This window comes from Bubalus kerabau, chromosome 4 (genome assembly GCF_029407905.1).
Source record: "Bubalus kerabau isolate K-KA32 ecotype Philippines breed swamp buffalo chromosome 4, PCC_UOA_SB_1v2, whole genome shotgun sequence".
NCBI classification, from domain to species: Eukaryota; Metazoa; Chordata; class Mammalia; order Artiodactyla; family Bovidae; genus Bubalus; species Bubalus kerabau.
The window spans coordinates 110,399,589-110,416,938 of NC_073627.1; the positions used below are offsets into that span (position 1 = coordinate 110,399,589).

The 17,350-nt window shown below is 40.1% G+C and overlaps 1 protein-coding gene across 3 annotated transcripts in view; it reads left to right on the forward strand.

Moving 5' to 3' along the window:
* PIP5K1B (phosphatidylinositol-4-phosphate 5-kinase type 1 beta) overlaps positions 1-17,350 on the forward strand; it is a 471,859-nt gene that overhangs the window by 345,738 nt on the left and 108,771 nt on the right. For 2 of the 3 annotated variants that reach the window (XM_055578262.1, XM_055578261.1), the window contains 2 exons: positions 1,989-2,288; positions 14,481-14,531. In XM_055578262.1, the coding sequence (XP_055434237.1) occupies positions 1,989-2,288; positions 14,481-14,531 (351 nt within the window). The remainder of the gene's footprint in view (positions 1-1,988; positions 2,289-14,480; positions 14,532-17,350) is intronic. The other variant, XM_055578263.1, reaches the window with a different exon arrangement.

Below are 17,350 nucleotides of genomic sequence, written 5' to 3' on the forward strand. Positions count from 1 at the left end.
TTATATCTCAGTAAAACTGAAAGAAAAAAATTAATCCCATACAGAGTAAAAACCAAATGTAATCACCAAAACTATTAAAAACTTATAAGAAGAAGGAAGAAATTTATAACCTTGGGGTATAAAAAGCCTTGCTAAATAAGAAACAAAAAAAAGCATGAGAAGCAAGTTCATAAATATAACTACATGAAAAGGCAAAACATCTATAAAACCAAAAATAATGCCAGATATCAAATTAACATAAGCACATAGACTATTTCCAGAATGATAGAAAGAGGAAACAGTTTCCACAAAAGCTGGGAAGTGGGGGAAGGATTAAGGATAGAAGAGAGAGTTTTCTTTATATAAATGCCTTTTAGTAAACTATTTTTGGTGCTTCCCTGTTGGCTCAGTGGTTAAGAATCTGCCCACCTATGCAAGAAACATGGGTTTGATCCTGGGGATGGAAAGATCCTCTGGAGAAGGAAATGTCAACCCACCCCAGTATTCTTGCCTGGAAAATCCCATGGACAGAGGAGCCTGGTGGGCTATAGTCCATGGAGTCGCAAAGCAGCTGGACGTGACTTAACGACTAAGCAACAACAACCCAAAAAATTATTTTTTAGTTTTCCCATACTTTTAAAGTGAAACAAAAGCAGACACATATTCTTTATTTTTATAGCCCAGTGATCTGATGGTTAAGACTTTGTGTTTCCAGTGAAGAGGGGCATGGGTCCCATCTCTGCTTGGGGAAATTCTGCATGCTCTGTGAGGCAGCCAAAAAACAAAGTTAGATTGTCTATTTTTGTAACAAAAAAGACAACATACTGGAAGAAAATATTTACCCCAAGTAGAAGAGGAAAGTAATAAATATCCAGAATATATTAAGAACTCCAACAATGACAAAAAACCTAAGGAAAAATGAGCAAAGGAGAGTAACACAAAATTATCTTTAAGAGGTGGCTAAACATACATAAGTGGAGAAGGCAATGGCACCCCACTCCAGTACTCTTGCCTGGAAAACCCCATGGACGGAGGAGCCTGGTAGGCTGCAGTCCATGGGGTCGCTAGGAGTCGGACACGACTGAGCGACTTCACTTTCACTTTTCACTTTCATGCATTGGAGAAGGAAATGGCAACCCACTCCAGTGTTCTTGCCTGGAGAATCCCAGGGACGGGGGAGCCTGGTGGGCTGCCGTCTATGGGGTCGCACAGAGTCAAACACGACTGAAGCGACTTAGCAGCAGCAGCAAACATACATAAGAATATTAAATTTCTCGAGTTCTCTGTGTTATTCACATTTAAAGTAACTTGAAAACACATTTTCATTTTTCACCGACCTTGCTTCCAGATATTGTAAAGTGGGATAATATTCAGCATTGGTAAGAGTGGTGGTATATATGTAACCTTATGAAATGTTGTTGTAAACTGATCTGGTCATTTTGGAAGACAGTTTCTCAGGAGCTATTAAAATTTTAAATGTCCACCCTTGTACCCCAGCAGTTAATTTTCTCTTGAACTACCTTAGAGAATAATCACACATGGCACTAATCACATCTCTGCCTGTTTTTAGTTGTAACTAATTAAAGAAGGAAATTCTGTCCATTTTCAGTTCTGCTGCTGCTGCTGCTAAGTCACTTCAGTCGTATCCGACTCTGTGCGACCCCATAGACGGCAGCTCACCAGGCTTTGCCATCCCTGGGATTCTCCAGGCAAGAACACTGGAGTGGGTTGCCATTTCCTTTTCCAATGCATGAAAGTGGAAAGTGAAGTCGCTCAGTGGTGTCCAACTCTTTGCCACTTTTAACACCCTGAGTTCAGAATGATAAAGTTGCAGTTCCCATAAGCTGACTTAGAAACTAGATTTGGAACAGCAAAATTTTAACAATGACTGTTAACAAGAGTAATCACATTCCATTTCTAATTATCATTTTACATGAAAATGCATCATAGTGGAGTGTTGCTTTGTAAAAGTACATTTTAAACATTTTTTTTTCTTTTTCTCTTTTTAGAATTTAAACCAGAATCCAAGAACTCTTTTGCCAAAATTTTACGGACTGTATTGCATGCAATCAGGGGGCATTAACATCAGGATTGTGGTGATGAACAACGTTTTACCACGCTCCATGAGAATGCACTTTACGTATGACTTGAAAGGCTCAACCTATAAGCGAAGAGCATCCCGAAAAGAGAGAGAGAAATCTAGCCCCACGTTTAAGGACTTAGATTTCCTGCAGGACATGCATGAAGGATTGTATTTTGATACAGAAACATACAATGCACTCATGAAGACACTTCAGAGAGACTGCCGGGTAAGGAAATGTCATTGTTGTGAATGCCTTTGCAAAGCTATCTGTGGTAATGTACTTTTTAAAGGAAGGTCCAAAGGCCAACACATGGAATCCCTTCATTCCCAGTCCTTGTGCTGATCCATGCTTCCCTGTCGTTGAAGGAACTGGTGGATGATGATGCAGTTGTCTGGAGTCTATTAATTTTACTAATAAGAGAAGTCAGCCTTCCTTGATCAAATGACACAAAGATTTGTGTTTCTTTTCATCCTCTGTGAGAAAGACAGTTAAAGTGAAAGGAAAAGAAATTTGGGTTTAACACAGTGATTATTGAGAAAAGCCACATGGATGAAGTAAGATTCCAACAGGGGAGAGAGGCTTAGAGAAAATGCACTTAATGCAATTGATAAATGGATCACTAGAAATCTGTTGTAGATGCCAAACCATGGGATGGATTCATTTACTGAAACTGCTTTATATGATCTGTGTAAGAAGTGATCAGGAGTGAGATTTGACAGAGCAAAGGCCTTTCCATGCAAAGTAGCCAAATCCTTTATCAAAAGGATGCGAGTTCTCAGCCAGCAATGCGTAAGAAAAAAACTAAAACCAAGGTTGAGAATAAATATTTCTGACATGGTAAATTTACAGAAAGTAGGTAAAAGCCCTTTTGGAGAAATAGATGAGAATGCAATGAGAATGTAACTCTGCTGGGTTCTGAAGGGTGATGATCATTTGGTCAAAAGATTGTCAGGGATGTTATTTCTTGGTCCAGATGAACTTTTGAGAACCACTAAGTTCTCAGCTGAGTTGAGCATGTTGGAAATGGGCCGAAGGAATGATGATGAGGGTTTGGGTCCAGGCCTGATCAGGGCTTTCTAGAAGAGAGGACAGGATTCATAGGGCCTGATCACTGGGAAATATGCAGTGTGTCTTGGCTTCCTGGGCCTTCTGTGGACCTGGTCAGATGACCCACATTGTTGCTGGGGAGGGAAGATCCCTTCTCTGCCAGGCTTGAGCTCAGCTGAAGGTGAAGAAGGCAGTCTTGACCTCCCCATGTAATGTATAAAGTAGGGGATCCTCCCCGAGAAGCACAGCCCACTGTTGCTGTATTTTGTCTTTCTCTGTGTTAGAACATTTATGAAAACGCAGAAGGATGCATTCTTGGAATCATTTCTTTCGTTGGTAGAGGATTTACCCCACAGTTCCTATTCTTTAGCTGCCATTCATTGAATGCTTCAAGATTGCCAAGCTAGCCTGAGATTTTCCATTTTTTAAAAAATATTGAAGTATAATTGATTTACCATTACAGTGTTGTGATAGTTTCAAGTATTCAGCAAAGTGATACAGTTATACATATGTGTGTGTGTATCCTTTTTCAGATTCTTTTCCATTATAGGCTATTACAAGATACTATCTTGTTTATATATATATATGTATATATATATATATATATACACACACAATATACCTTGTGCTATATAGTAGGTTCATGTTGGTAATCTATTTTATATATAGTACTGTGTATATGTTAATCCCAAACTCCTAATTTATCCCTCTCCTTCCTTTTCCTTTGGTAACCATAACTTTGTTTTCTATGTCTCTGAGTCTATTTGTGTTTTGTAAGTTCACTTGTATCGATATTTGTTTATATTCCACATAGAAGTGATACCATATATTTGTCTTTCTCTGTCTGACTTAACTTCACTTAATATCCTAAGTTCATATTTCATTTCATTATCTCAGCCGCCCTGTGACATCAGTACCATTCATACTCCCATTTTTCTCTTTTTTCAAAGCTATCAGTACATTTTAATGGCTACAAAGAATGCTAGAATTAACATCTGTCTTCAGGTTTTGGTATGAACATACATTTTCAAAGGAAATGAGACTTACAGAAATGGTAAAGGCTTAACCATCCTGGGATGAGATATGAAGAAACAAGGTAATTTATTGGTTTGGATTAGATTTTGGTTGCAAGAGAATAGTTCTGTAAATCAAACACAAATTATTATTATTAGTTTTTTTCTCTCATGGCAGATCCTGGAGATGTTGGTCCAAGGGCTGGTGTGCTCTGTGGAACCAAGCATCTTCTTTCTTACTAATCAGACATTCAGGCCTCTTTTGTTAAGTGACCATAGATGCCCCAAAATTTGCTTCAACTCCAACCTTCATGTTGTCCTTCTAGCATTTGTTTTCCACTCCCAGCTCAGAGCAGAAAGGCCCTCTCAGCCTGGTCCTTCCCTCTCACGTTCCACTGTTCCTGGGCAGGCTGTCTTATGTGTCCTCTTCACTCTAGATGGGCCTGGGGGTGTTTCAGAGGAAGTCCCCCAACATGTCCCTGTTCTCATCTAATCCTAGCACTGCCCACGTGAGAGTCACTAAGCTACTTGGTGATGACTGCACAGAAAGGATACTTGTTCACTCCTTTTTTTTTTTTTTTAATTTGGAAGATAATACTCCTATTTTAATTGGTGAATAATTAAGTTCTTAAAAAGATTAAAAAACCTGTCCAGCATCACCTAGCCAGTTAGTGGCAGAGCCCACCCTGTTTAGGGACAATGCATGTGTTCTTAACAACTGAAATTTACAGACTCAAATGTAAGGATTTTTTTAAAACTATCTTTTCAGAAATCATGGGAAGAACAGTGAGAACCAAGCAAACAAAAATATCCAGCTGAGCTGTTCAGATATCTGGGTGCATATGAGTGATTCATATTTTTCTTTAAAAAAGAATAAAACATACATACATTTTAGTAGAAACCTTTTTCTATGCTTTTCAACTCTGACAGGATGTGGGTGAAAAGTGACTCTCAGTTCCCCAGAGTTTAGTACAGTTTTAGATTTGCTCTGTGTGTGTGCATGTGTGTGTGTGCGTGCGTGTGTGAGCGTACATTTCTTGCCTCTTTAATATGGAAAGCCTTTTTCCTGCTGTCGTCTAAGGCTCCTATGCCAGAAAAAAAAAGGAAAGGTCAAATGTAAGAAGCCATTGCACAGGATTTGTCTGTTTATTAGCATTTCCTGAGCCCGGCCCTGATAGAACGAGGTCAGACACGACTCTTCTTCAGCAATGAGTCCCTGGAGATTTGCCTTTTTATTTTTTGAGGATTTGTTGTGCTGAGGAACATAAAGGTTAAAGTAGAGGCATCATAAGCCTAACTCTCTCTCTTTCATTGCATTTGAACCTGTAAAAGACACAGATAATGAAACTTCCTTAAATTGCACATTTGTCTTCAAAAAGGCTCTTCTTGGGGTGGTGTTCGGGCATGTGAGAGGCATGCTATGGAGGAACCTGAGTCCCTTCTGTGATCTGCCTTGGTGAAGACCAAGGCCTCTGTGATCTGGAGTCAGCAGCTGATTCTCAGATCAGAGCTGCCTGGAGGAGGGCACGTTTCTAGAATGGTAGGTCTTAATATTTAAAGGTCAGGGACCTCTTTGCAAAACTGACGAAAGCTGTGAACTGTTTCCCCAGAAAAATGCCCATCCACACACCAGTTCATGAATCCCTTGGAGCCCATCATCCCCCACCCCTACCCTACCCCACTCCAGGCAGAGGACTCCCATCCTAGAGCCGGGCAGACCCATCTCGCTCTTTCTTCAGGTCATCCCCTGAAGGGCTAGAATAGGTTGTGTGGTTGGCATTGCCTGCAGCGTCTCTGACCCTGACATTTCCCTCACTTTGTAGAAAACTGACTTTAGTGCCAGACAAGGTGCTATGGAGATCCAGGGAGGATGTGAGATCACCCTGGGGCTGGTCCCAGCCCCAAAGGATGGAGAATCTCTGCTATTAACATTCCTCTGAGTGAGGCATTACTGCTAGGGCTCTAGAAATGAGGTGGGGGACTGCACTACCGTGTCAGCAGCCCAGCCAAAGAAAGGTGAGCTAGACCCCTATTCAGATACATCCCTCCATGCACTTATCAGACACATGTATTGTGGGCCTACTATGTGCCAACATGGGGTAAATGACCTCTATTTTTAATCCATTGCCATTCTGTGTATTAGTGCTATGATGATGTTCTAAGGCGTTTATAGGGATCAGAGTAGGTAACATCATAGTTTGGTTTTGAAGAAGAGGAGTTCTCCAGGTAGGCAAAGAAGTAGAAGCATATTTCTAGGCAAAGAGAGTAATATGAGTTAAGCATGAAATGGCATAGCATGTTCCTAGAACTAGAATTGTTTGGTGGTGTGACAGTTAATAGTAAAGGAACATGTGAGGTAGGAGAGAAAAGCAGTCAGGAGCCAAATAATGTCAAAAGCCCCTTTCTGGGGGTGCCAGGTCCTCTTAAGGGCTTAGAAGTAGTAAAGCCAGGAATCCCAGACCTTTGGACCCCAGCTTCTCTGCCGTTCCCAGATAGAAAAGATAAGCCTCCTAACTTCTTCCTGCCGTCACTCCTACTTCCTGCCCCCACCTCTTTCATATTTCAGCTTGACATCTCAGAACCCAGGGCTCCATTTGCCTGCATGACTGCTGGCTGGATGATACCCACCTGACTCACTGACCCAGCTTGACCCACATGCATCGTGCCCTGTTCCCCACAGACTACTTACTTCCCTGACTCCCCATCAGAGCTGCTTCCGGACTCTGCATCCAAAACGGCCTGAACTACCTTAACCCACACCGAGTGCTCTTGATAAGGGCCATCTTCCCCTGCACCCCCTGAGCACCCCTGAGTCCTTTTCCTCAGCTTTCCCAGCCCAGCCTCAGGCCCTTGCCTATAAACCTGCCCCCACCCCACTTATGGTCCATCCCTATCAACTCCTCCACGTGGCACTCTGGCTGCTTGGCAGTCCTCTAGAAAACAGAATGCACTTTATCCTTCAACCTTGCTGAACCCACTTCCCCACAGAATTCAGAAAAAGGACTCTTTCCAGAAGCAGGAATCCAGATCTTGGTTCTCCTTGACTCCCACACCGCTGTTCCCTATAGGCTATGTCTAGGGGAAATGAACGTGGACGTAATGGGGTTCCCTTTCTGGAAGCATTACCTCTTCCTTAGCCTCACCCTTTGCCTGCTATGACAGCCATCTACACCCATAAGAGAACTTGGCCTGAGGTAAGAGTCATGCCAGTAGAAAGTACCACCAGGACAGTACAGGTCACTTGTCATCAAAAACAGAATGTAGGATTTATTCAAACCATCCCCTGTGGTCCCCTTGTGACAGACAAGCTGAGAGGCGCATCCTGTGTGAACACTGCTCTTTCCAGGTGCTCCGTTGTCTTCCCATAGCCTGATCTTCTGCCTGTCTTCTCTGGCCTGGAGAATGTGATCAGCATGAAGCCAGTTGCCCACTTCAGTTCCCTGCAGCTGCCCTTCCCATCCTCCTTTCTTGTCCTTTCTCCACACTCAGTAAATCACCACATCCTGTCCAATCTGCCTCCTAAATAACTCTTAGCTGCCCGCTCCCTCCAGATGCACAGCCTCTGCCCTTGCAGAGACCCTTCCTTGCCTGGCGTTTTCACTAGCATTGTCTTTCAGTATATTTCCAGTGCTGCCCCCAAAGTCATCCTAAGTTCAGAAGACCACCAGCTCTTGAAGCCATACATACTTCATAGCTTGAAACTTTCAGACCCTTCCTGATTTGATCCCTCTGCTTCCCCAGATGCTCCTTCAGCGTCCTTCTTCAGCCTTGTCTCTCCCCTTTTTCCAGAGCATCCTTACTCCCCAGCCATTCTGATCGGCTGGACACTTTCTCTAAAGGTTTTGGTCTTTTCAGGCATGTCTCACCCTGAAGGATCGTTCTCCCCCTCTCTCTTTCACCTGGCCCCTGCCTACTCATCTCAGGACTACCTTCCCCCAAGACCACCATGCTGTGGGTCCCCCAAGCCTCCACCTCTAGGATTAACCTCTTTTGTGGGATTTAACACGTGTAGTTCCTTGAGCCTGAGGATCAAACCTGACTTCATTGCCTGGTGCTTAGTCAGTACTTAGTAACAGTTCATTGAAATACATATTTGAACAAAGGAATAAATTATCTGATGATAGAGAGAGACAGGTTTAGGCGCACCTCCAAAAAAAAATCTATCTTTGGTAACTTTTACATATCTAGCTGTTTTTAAAGTTCTGTCTCTTTTGGAAGAGGCATCCAGTTTCACTGCCATGCCTGCCAGATACAGCCCTGAGAATTAATAAAACAGATGAGTTCCCTTTTGAATCACTTTGGGTTTTTTTTAAAAAAACTGAACTCATTGTCCCCATGTTCAAAGTCATTTGTGCAACAAAAGTATTTTTATCTTTCAATTATTTTCCCATAGAAACAGTATTATAGTCATTTGAATTTATTTGATGCTGATTCTTATTTCCTTTAGGTACATGTCCTGTCTCCTTAGCCAGACTAAATGTCTCAAAGCCTAAAGCTCATTGCTTATACCTCTCTACAACTGTGTACCTGGCTTATTGTGTACATTCAGTACATATAGGATGATGAAATTTAAAATGACTTGAAATGTATGTATTAATTTTGAAAGAACAATTAGGAACTATTTGGTATTCATTTTTTAAATTTACTATAATTCTTCTCTGACATAACTTACATGTGAAAAATCTAAAAAGTCTCAATCATTAGTAGTTTGATACATTCCTACATCCTATGGTATTTATTGATAACTCTGGGGATGTGACATTGATACAAAGTATATTAGTGAGAATTCATGTTTGCAATTCAAATAGTTTATTCCTTCATGTGGGAGTCATATCAGACAGTCTTGATAATTAATAACCTAAATGACTTATTTTGCATTTATTATTTTTTTAGCAGCAAACTTATTAATTTTTATTTAGTGTGGAACCAATTTTCTTTTTTTATACAAACATCTGTCACCATAAATATTAATATTAATGAAATATTCATGAAACTAGTCTTAATACTGAGACTTTTTATTTTGCAAACTGGGATTTCTTTCTGTGTATGGCAAGTTCTAAATTTGTAGATTAGATTCTTCTCAGCTCTGGACATGTTTGTATGGGTTACAATGTAGGTTATTTTCTATAATACTTAATTTAGCATAATGTTAGTGCTTACCACATAGCTATAATTTTGTTTAGCAATTATGTTTTTTGCATTTAGTCTAGACAGATTCTTTTCTTTTTTATATATATATTGGTTGCCTTCCAGTTATCTTTAAGGAGGAAAAAATGCCTCTGACCTAATAGAAAAAAGATGTATATCTTTTACTGATGACAACACTTAACATTTAGGCTATTTTCTTTATCAGTAAGGAATTGAATTTTGTTTTTAGACCTCAGCTAAAACATGGGAAGAGATATCATTGACTCCATATCTCTGTTCCAGAGATGAAAGATTACTTCCCTGAAAAGATATAGATGAATGCACTGTTTGGCAAATTAGATCTTAAAAACACTATAATCTCATGATATATTTATTTGCTCCATTGTTTTAAATTACGAGTCTTGCTATCTCTTATTAGCTATATTGATAACGTTGTAATACCTACATAAAGCAAAGATAAAGTTGTTGAAAAATAAGTAAATAAAACCAACTTATGGACTCAGATTGTTTTAGCTAGAAAAAAAAAATCATTAAGTTTCTGAGAAACAGTGAAGCAATGCCTTCTGTGCTCTGGTCTAAGAGAAAATGATCTTGGACATAGATCTCTGTACTAGCCAGGCCAGATTTCCTTGTGAAACTGCAAATAAAGACATTGTCATATATGCAAGGACTTTTTTTCCCCATTTTATTTTTTAATTAATTAATTTATTTTACTTTACAATATTGTATTGGTTTTGCAATACATTGACTTGAATCCACCATGGGTGTACATGTGTTCCCCATACTGAACCCCCCTCCCACCTCCCTCTCCATCCCATCCCTCTGGGTCATCCCAGTGCACCAGCCCCGAGCACCCTGTATCATGCATCGAACCTGGACTGGCAATTCGTTTCACATATGATAATTTACATGTTTCAGTGCCATTCTCCCATATCACCCCACCCTCGCCCTCTCTGGCAGAGTCCAAAAGACTATTCAATACATCTGTGTCTCTTTTGCTGTCTCGCATACACTGGAGAAGGAAATGGCAACCCACTCCAGGGTTCTTGCCTGGAGGATCCCAGGGACGGGGAGCCTGGTGGGCTGCCGTCTATGGGGTCACACAGAGTCAGACATGACTGAAGTGACTTAGCAGCATACAGGGTTATCGTTAACCATCTTTCTAAATTCCATATATATGTGTTAGTATACTGTATTGGTGTTTTACTTTCTGGCTTACTTCACTCTGTATAATAGGCTCCAGTTTCATCCACCTCATTAGAACTGATTCAAATGTATTCTTTTTAATGGCTGAGTAATACTGCATTGTGTATATGTACCACAGCTTTCTTATCCATTCATCTGCCGATGGACATCTAGGTTGCTTCCATGTCTTGGCTTTTATAAACAGTGCTGCGATGAACATTGGGGTACATGTGTCTCTTTCAATTCTGGTTTCCTTGGTTTGTATGCCCAGCAGTGGGATTGCTGGGTCATATGGCAGTTCTATTTCCAGGTTTTTAAGGAACCTCCACACTGTTCTCCATCGTGGCTGTACTAGTTTGCATTCCCACCAACAGTGTAAGAGGGTTCCCTTTTCTCCACACCCTCTCCAGCATTTCTTGGTTGTAGACTTTTGGATAGCAGCTATTCTGACTGGCATGAAATGGTACCTCATTGTGGTTTTGATTTGCATTTCTCTGATAATGAGTGATGTTGATCGTCTTTTCATGTGTTTGTTAGCCATCTGTATGTCTTCTTTGGAGAAATGTCTATTTAGTTCTTTGGCCCACTTTTTGACTGGGTCTTTTATTTTTCTGAAATTGAGCTGTAGGAGTTGCTTGTATATTTTTGAGATTAATTCTTTGTCCGTTGCTTCATTTGCTATTATTTTCTCCCATTCTGAAGGCTGTCTTTTCACCTTGCTTATAGTTCCCTTTGTTGTGAAGAAGCTTTTAAGTTTAATTAGGTCCCATTTGTTTATTTTTGCTTTTATTTCCAATATTCTGGGAGGTGGGTCATAGAGGATCCTGCTGTGATTTATGTCGGAGAGTGTTTTGCCTATGTTTTCCTCTAGGAGTTTAATAGTTTCTGGTCTTACATTTAGATCTTGAATCCATTTTGAGTTTATTTTTGTGTATGGTGTTAGAAAGTGTTCTAGTTTCATTCTTTTACAAGTGGTTGACCAGTTTTCCCAGCACCATTTGTTAAAGAGATTGTCTTTAATCCATTGTATATTCTTGCCTCCTTTGTCAAAGATAAAGTATCCATAGGTGCATGGATTTATCTCTGGGCTTTCTATTTTGTTCCATTGATCTATATTTCTGTCTCTGTGCCAGTACCATACTGTCTTGATGACTGTGGCTTTGTAGTAGAGACTGAAATCAGGCAGGTTGATTCCTCCAGTTCCATTCTTCTTTCTCAAGATAGCTTTGGCTACTCGAGGTTTTTTGTATTTCCATACAAATGGTGAAATTATTTGTTCTAGTTCTCCGAAAAATACCGTTGGTAGCCTGATAGGGGTTGCATTGAATCTATAGATTGCTTTGGGTAGTATACTAATTTTCACTATATTGATTCTTCCAATCCATGAACATGATATATTTCTCCATCTATTTGTGTCCTCTTTGATTTCTTTCACCAGTGTTTTATAGTTTTATATATTCAGGTCTTTTGTTTCTTTAGGTAGATATATTCCTAAGTATTTTATTCTTTTCATTGCAATGGTGAATGGAATTATTTTTTTAAATTTCTCTTTCTGTTTTCTCATTGTTACTGTATAGGAATGCAAGGGATTTCTGTGTGTTAATTTTATATCCTGAAACTTTACTATATTCATTGATTAGCTCTAGTAATTTTCTGGTGGAGTCTTTAGGGTTTTCTATGTAGAGGATCATGTCATCTGCAAACAGTGAGAGTTTTATTTCTTCTTTTCCAATCTGGATTCCTTTTATTTCTTTTTCTGCTCTGATTGCTGTGGCCAAAACTTCCAAAACTATGTTGAATAGTACTGGTGAGAGTGGGCACCCTTGTCTTGTTCCTGACTTTAGGGGAAATGCTTTCAATTTTTCACCATTGAGGATAATGTTTTCTAAGGGTTTGTCATATATAGCTTTTATTATGTTGAGGTATGTTCCTTCTGTTCTGCTTTCTGGAGGGTTTTTTTTTTATCATAAATGGGTGTTGAATTTTGTCAAAGGCTTTCTCTGCATCTATTGAGATAATCATATGGCTTTTATTTTTTAATTTGTTAATGTGGTGTTTTACATTGATTGATTTGCAAATATTGAAGAATCCTTGCATCCCTGGGATAAAGACCACTTGGTCATGATGTATGATCTTTTTAATATGTTGTTGGATTCTGTTTATGCAAGGACTTTTAAAAGCTTCCTACCTATAAATCTTTTATTAAAAGAAAAAATTTTTTTAATAATTGTAGATTTGCATGCGGTTGGAAGAAAAAGTACAGAAAGATCTCGTATACACTTTACCTAGCTTTCCCAATGGTAACATCTCATAGCACTTTTGTACAATATTGCAACTAGGAAATAGACATGGGTACAATGCAGGGATCTTTTTCACATTTCACCAGTTTTATGTGCACTCATTTGTATGTGTGCATGGGTATGTATGTATATAGTTTATGCAGTGTGATGCATATATGTATTTCTGAAACCAACATGGTCAAGTATCTTGACAGGCAACAAGTGACAATTCTTGACACAAATCCTTCCTGCCCCTGTTTTATATGTAGCCACACACAGCTTCCTCGTCCTGCCCCTCCCCAGTCTCTTGCAGCCATCAGTGTTTTCCGTCCCTTCAGTTTCATCATTTCAAGACTCATACAGGTGTAACCTCTGAGGAACGTTTTTTTACTCAGCATAATACCCTTGTGATCCATTCAAGTTATTTTGTATACTGGTGGTTTGCCCTTTTTTTATTGCTGAGTTTCATGGTATGGATATACCACTTGCTGAATAACATGTAGTTTTCTTTAGTTTTTGACTGTTACAAATAAAGCTGCTATGAATATTTGCATAAAGGTTTCTGCGTAAGCACAAGCTTTCATTTCTCTGCCGTAAATGCCCAAGTGCAGCTTCTTTGTTGTATGGTAAGCATGTGTTTACTTGGGAAGAAATTGCTAAACTTTTTCAGAGCAGCTGTACAATTTTGCATTCCCACCAGCAGTGTATGAGTGATCTAGTTTCTTTTCATACTCACCAACATTTGCTGTTATCACTGTATTTTATTTTAGCCATTCTTATAGGTGTTTATTTAAGTCTGTTGTTAAAAAATTACTTAAGTATATACTTCAGCAAAGCAAAAGATAAATCCAATAAAGAAGTAGCTTGGGGATATAGGAAAGAGGGGTAAAAATGAAACAGAAGAACTTACCATTAAGTCTAAAGGCTAATCATACATCTCCGGGCCTTAATGTAATTGCTAGGGATTTCTGAGGAGAGGCCCAAGGTATAGGACTTTAGCACTAATAATATGCTGTGACTTTAATGCTCATAGCACTTGATCTAACTCTGTTCTATAGCCTTTGGTATTTCTACATTATATTGTGATTACGTGGGTACATGTTTTATTTGCCTACTAAAATCTGCTCTCTAGGAGAATAGGAATTGTGTGATTTCACTTTCCTACCCTTCAAATCACTTAGCAGAATAGCAGATGTCTTAGTGTTAGTCCTTTTTTTTTTTTTTACTGCTTTCTATAGTTTATTTCTTTGCTAGCCTATTCAGTAGGAGAACTTTTTTTGTGGTTAAAAAAAATTATTATCACTTATTTGGCTGTGTCGGGGCTCAGTTGCGGCATGTGGGATCTCTGTTGTGGCACAGAGGCTTAGTTGCTTTGTGGCATGTGGGACTTTAGTTCCCCGACCAGGGATCAAACATCCCCTATATTGGAAGGTGGATTCTTTTTTGTTTTTTTGTGTGTTAGTCTTTTGATGTCCATGGGTCACAAAGAGTCAGACACAATTGAGTGACTAAGCACAGCACAAGAGAAAACAACATCTTTGAAATGATAACTCTTACCTAATTGATAAATATAATAAGAGCAAGCTTTGATAATAGTGTACCAATGGTCTGATATGAAATAGACCTAGAGTTAATCATCATATCAGTGTTGTGGATTGGAAGATAATTGAAGTCCATTTATATTGCTTATGTGTCTAGTGTCTGTTGTTGTTGTTTAGTCACTAAGTCATGTCTGACTCTTTCAGGACTCCATGGTCTGTGGTCCTCCAGGCTCCCCTGTCCTTGGGATTTCCAAGGTGAGAATACTGGAATGGATGGCCTTTCCAGGTGACTCAAATGTGAAGAATATGCATGTCGCTCCCTGTAAGGCCAGAGACCAGGTTTGATCCCTGAGTCAGGAAGATCTGCTGGTAAAGGAAATGGCAACCCACTCCAGTATTGTTGCCTGGAGAATCCCTTGGACAGAGGAGCCTGGTAAGCTATAGCCCACAGGGTCACAAAGAGTCGGACCTGACTGAGCGATGAACACACTTTTTGTCCAGCTGTGGCACCGGCTGCATTTCAGCGTTCATGCAGGTGTGTGATAGAAAGGGGCTCCAATTGCAATAACACATGGGGCAAGATGGTCAATACTAGAGAATTTCAGGGTAGCTGCAAAAATCAAAATACTCATCTGTGTTGCTGTTCATACCTGACTTTCTACTCAGCAAGAGATACCTCAGTTTGAGCCAGACAAGTAATTCTCAGTATTTCAAAACCAGCTATTCCAGTTTTGGGTAGAGGGAGAGTTCTGTCTTAGAAATAACCTGTAGGTAGATACCAAAGTAGCTTAATACCCAAGGCATGATTTTGTGGACAGGAAGGACACACTTCCAAGGCCCAGTTCATCTCTAGATTGTTTCCATTAACATTTATTATGGACTTGCTCTGAGCCAGGCAGTGCTTGACATCACAGATAGATTGTCTCATTAATCCTCACAACAGCCCTTCAGAGTGAGTGCCATGATTCTGTTTTGACAGATGAAGTGGGGACTCTGGGGAGGTTCAGCTTCCCCAAGCCTGCAGAGCTTAGATTGCTGGAGCCAGGACTCTTTGGTTCCAAAATCCAGGTTCTTTCATCTGTACATTCTCTGTAATAGGAGTAATGGAGGAAAGTCTGCGGAAATGAAAGTGTTTAATTGATAACTTGGATGCAAACAGGATGGGTTGGAAGTGCCTGGTAATGGGTTTTCTAGCTCTAACACAGAGCTGGTGAGGATTTGATGCAGGAGGTAAGAAAGGACTCCATCAAAATAGAGAACTTGGTTTGGACAGTGCAGTGAATTAATGAAGTGTCTCACAACCTACTTGAAGGAAGGAGGCAAAGAGGAACATAGTGCCAAGTGACTGAGAACCACAAAGTAAAATTAGTAATCCAAACATTTAATTTTGAAAGTTTAATGAAAAACATAATCAAGCCCATTGACACTTGCCAACTGTTACCAACATGTGTGCATGTGAAATCCTATTAACTTAAAAGCAAAACTTCTTTCTGAGAAATGTGATGGTTTACAGTGGAGTTGATTGTTTTTCCAGTCTGGCAGAGAGGGAGATCAGGGACACAAAGTATGTCGTTGAATCCTGTGTAGCAGCTTTTAAGAATCCTCATTAACTCCAGAATTGGAAGGATTATTGAGCCAGTAGGGTTTTTTTTAACCCTCACTTCAAACCAAGTGGAACGTTGTAAGAATGTCTACAGTAAAGAATAGAAATGGGACACTGAAAATATCTTCCTCAACCCCTTTAAAACTCCTTTACTTTTTCTTCCTAAAAGCAATATGACCTAAGGATTAGAGAGCTCACCTACATCCTGAGGCCTGGCAGTGGCGGTGCTGTATCTCCCTAACTTGCATTATAAGTCAATTGTCACATGTAAATAAATATAAACAACAGTGATGCCCATTCAAGGTAACTGAAGTCTTTGGGCTTTATGAAATAAATATAGTATGTGAGGGTTTCCTGCTTTTTTGAGAAAAGAACCTACCTGTCTTTTGATTTTGTTGATGACCCTAGGTCTAGAGGTGAGGTCAATGGAGGCCCCAAGTGGGAGGACTCACAGAGAATCTGAGGGCAGGGAGCAAAGGGAAGGAAATGTCCCCACGACCATATCCTCCTCCACTGGGGAAATCCTGGGAAACCAGAGCACAGAGAGCAGGAAGAGGAAGTGGCCATGGAAGAGTTGGGGCATGATGGTAATATCCCTGGCTTTGAAGATGTGTCTGGAAAGGCTATGAAGTTGGCCAGGGTGGATCTGTTGTGGATGCCAGGGTAAGTCTGTCACACAGATGACCATGTAAGTTAGAGTCGTAAATACTCCAGCCCAGGGAGACAGAGGGGTGGCAAACCCCAGCAACTAACAAAATGGAGTTGACCTTCCATAGTTTAGGAGAAATTTCTGGAATCTGGTAAGAGACTGAGTTCCAGAGACTTCGGAAGTATTTGAGAGTTTTCAGGGCCTGGGAAAATGTTACAAAGTTTAAAAGCTGGTTCAGAAATATGCCCTGGGGAAACGCTTTTATTTTTTTTTTTTTTTTTTTTTTTTATGATATAAATCCAAATTCAAATTTATTAATTCACAAGAAGAAATAAATGTCACAGAAATCAAAATACTTGTAAGCCTCTGGGATAGGGCATATCTATATGAGAAGCTGCATGATGGGTAGAAGGCTGCTGGATCAGACTGGAATCTGAAGAAGGACTCTAATGAGTGAAATGTTTAATGGCATTAAGGGAAAACAGCCTGCTGCAAGACTGTAACCAAAAGGATGATCTTTCCAATAGGACCAGAATATTCAACTACGGCTCCCTTCCCTGATCTCCAAGCCAGAATCAGCTTTGCTGTGTCATCGGGTGACTGAAAGGGGAAGCTAGAGGGGATTCATGTCCCCTAGGTGAGGGGGTCTTCACATGAGGATGGGCTTAAACAACATGGATGAAACAAAGAGTGCTTTCATGCAGTCTCTCAAGACCCAGTAGGAAAGAAAAGGATGCCTAGCTGAAGAGGAGAGATAAGGGTTACAGCTTGTCATCACTACAGAAAGGGTCTGGGACGCATAGACAGCTGAGCCTAAGAGGT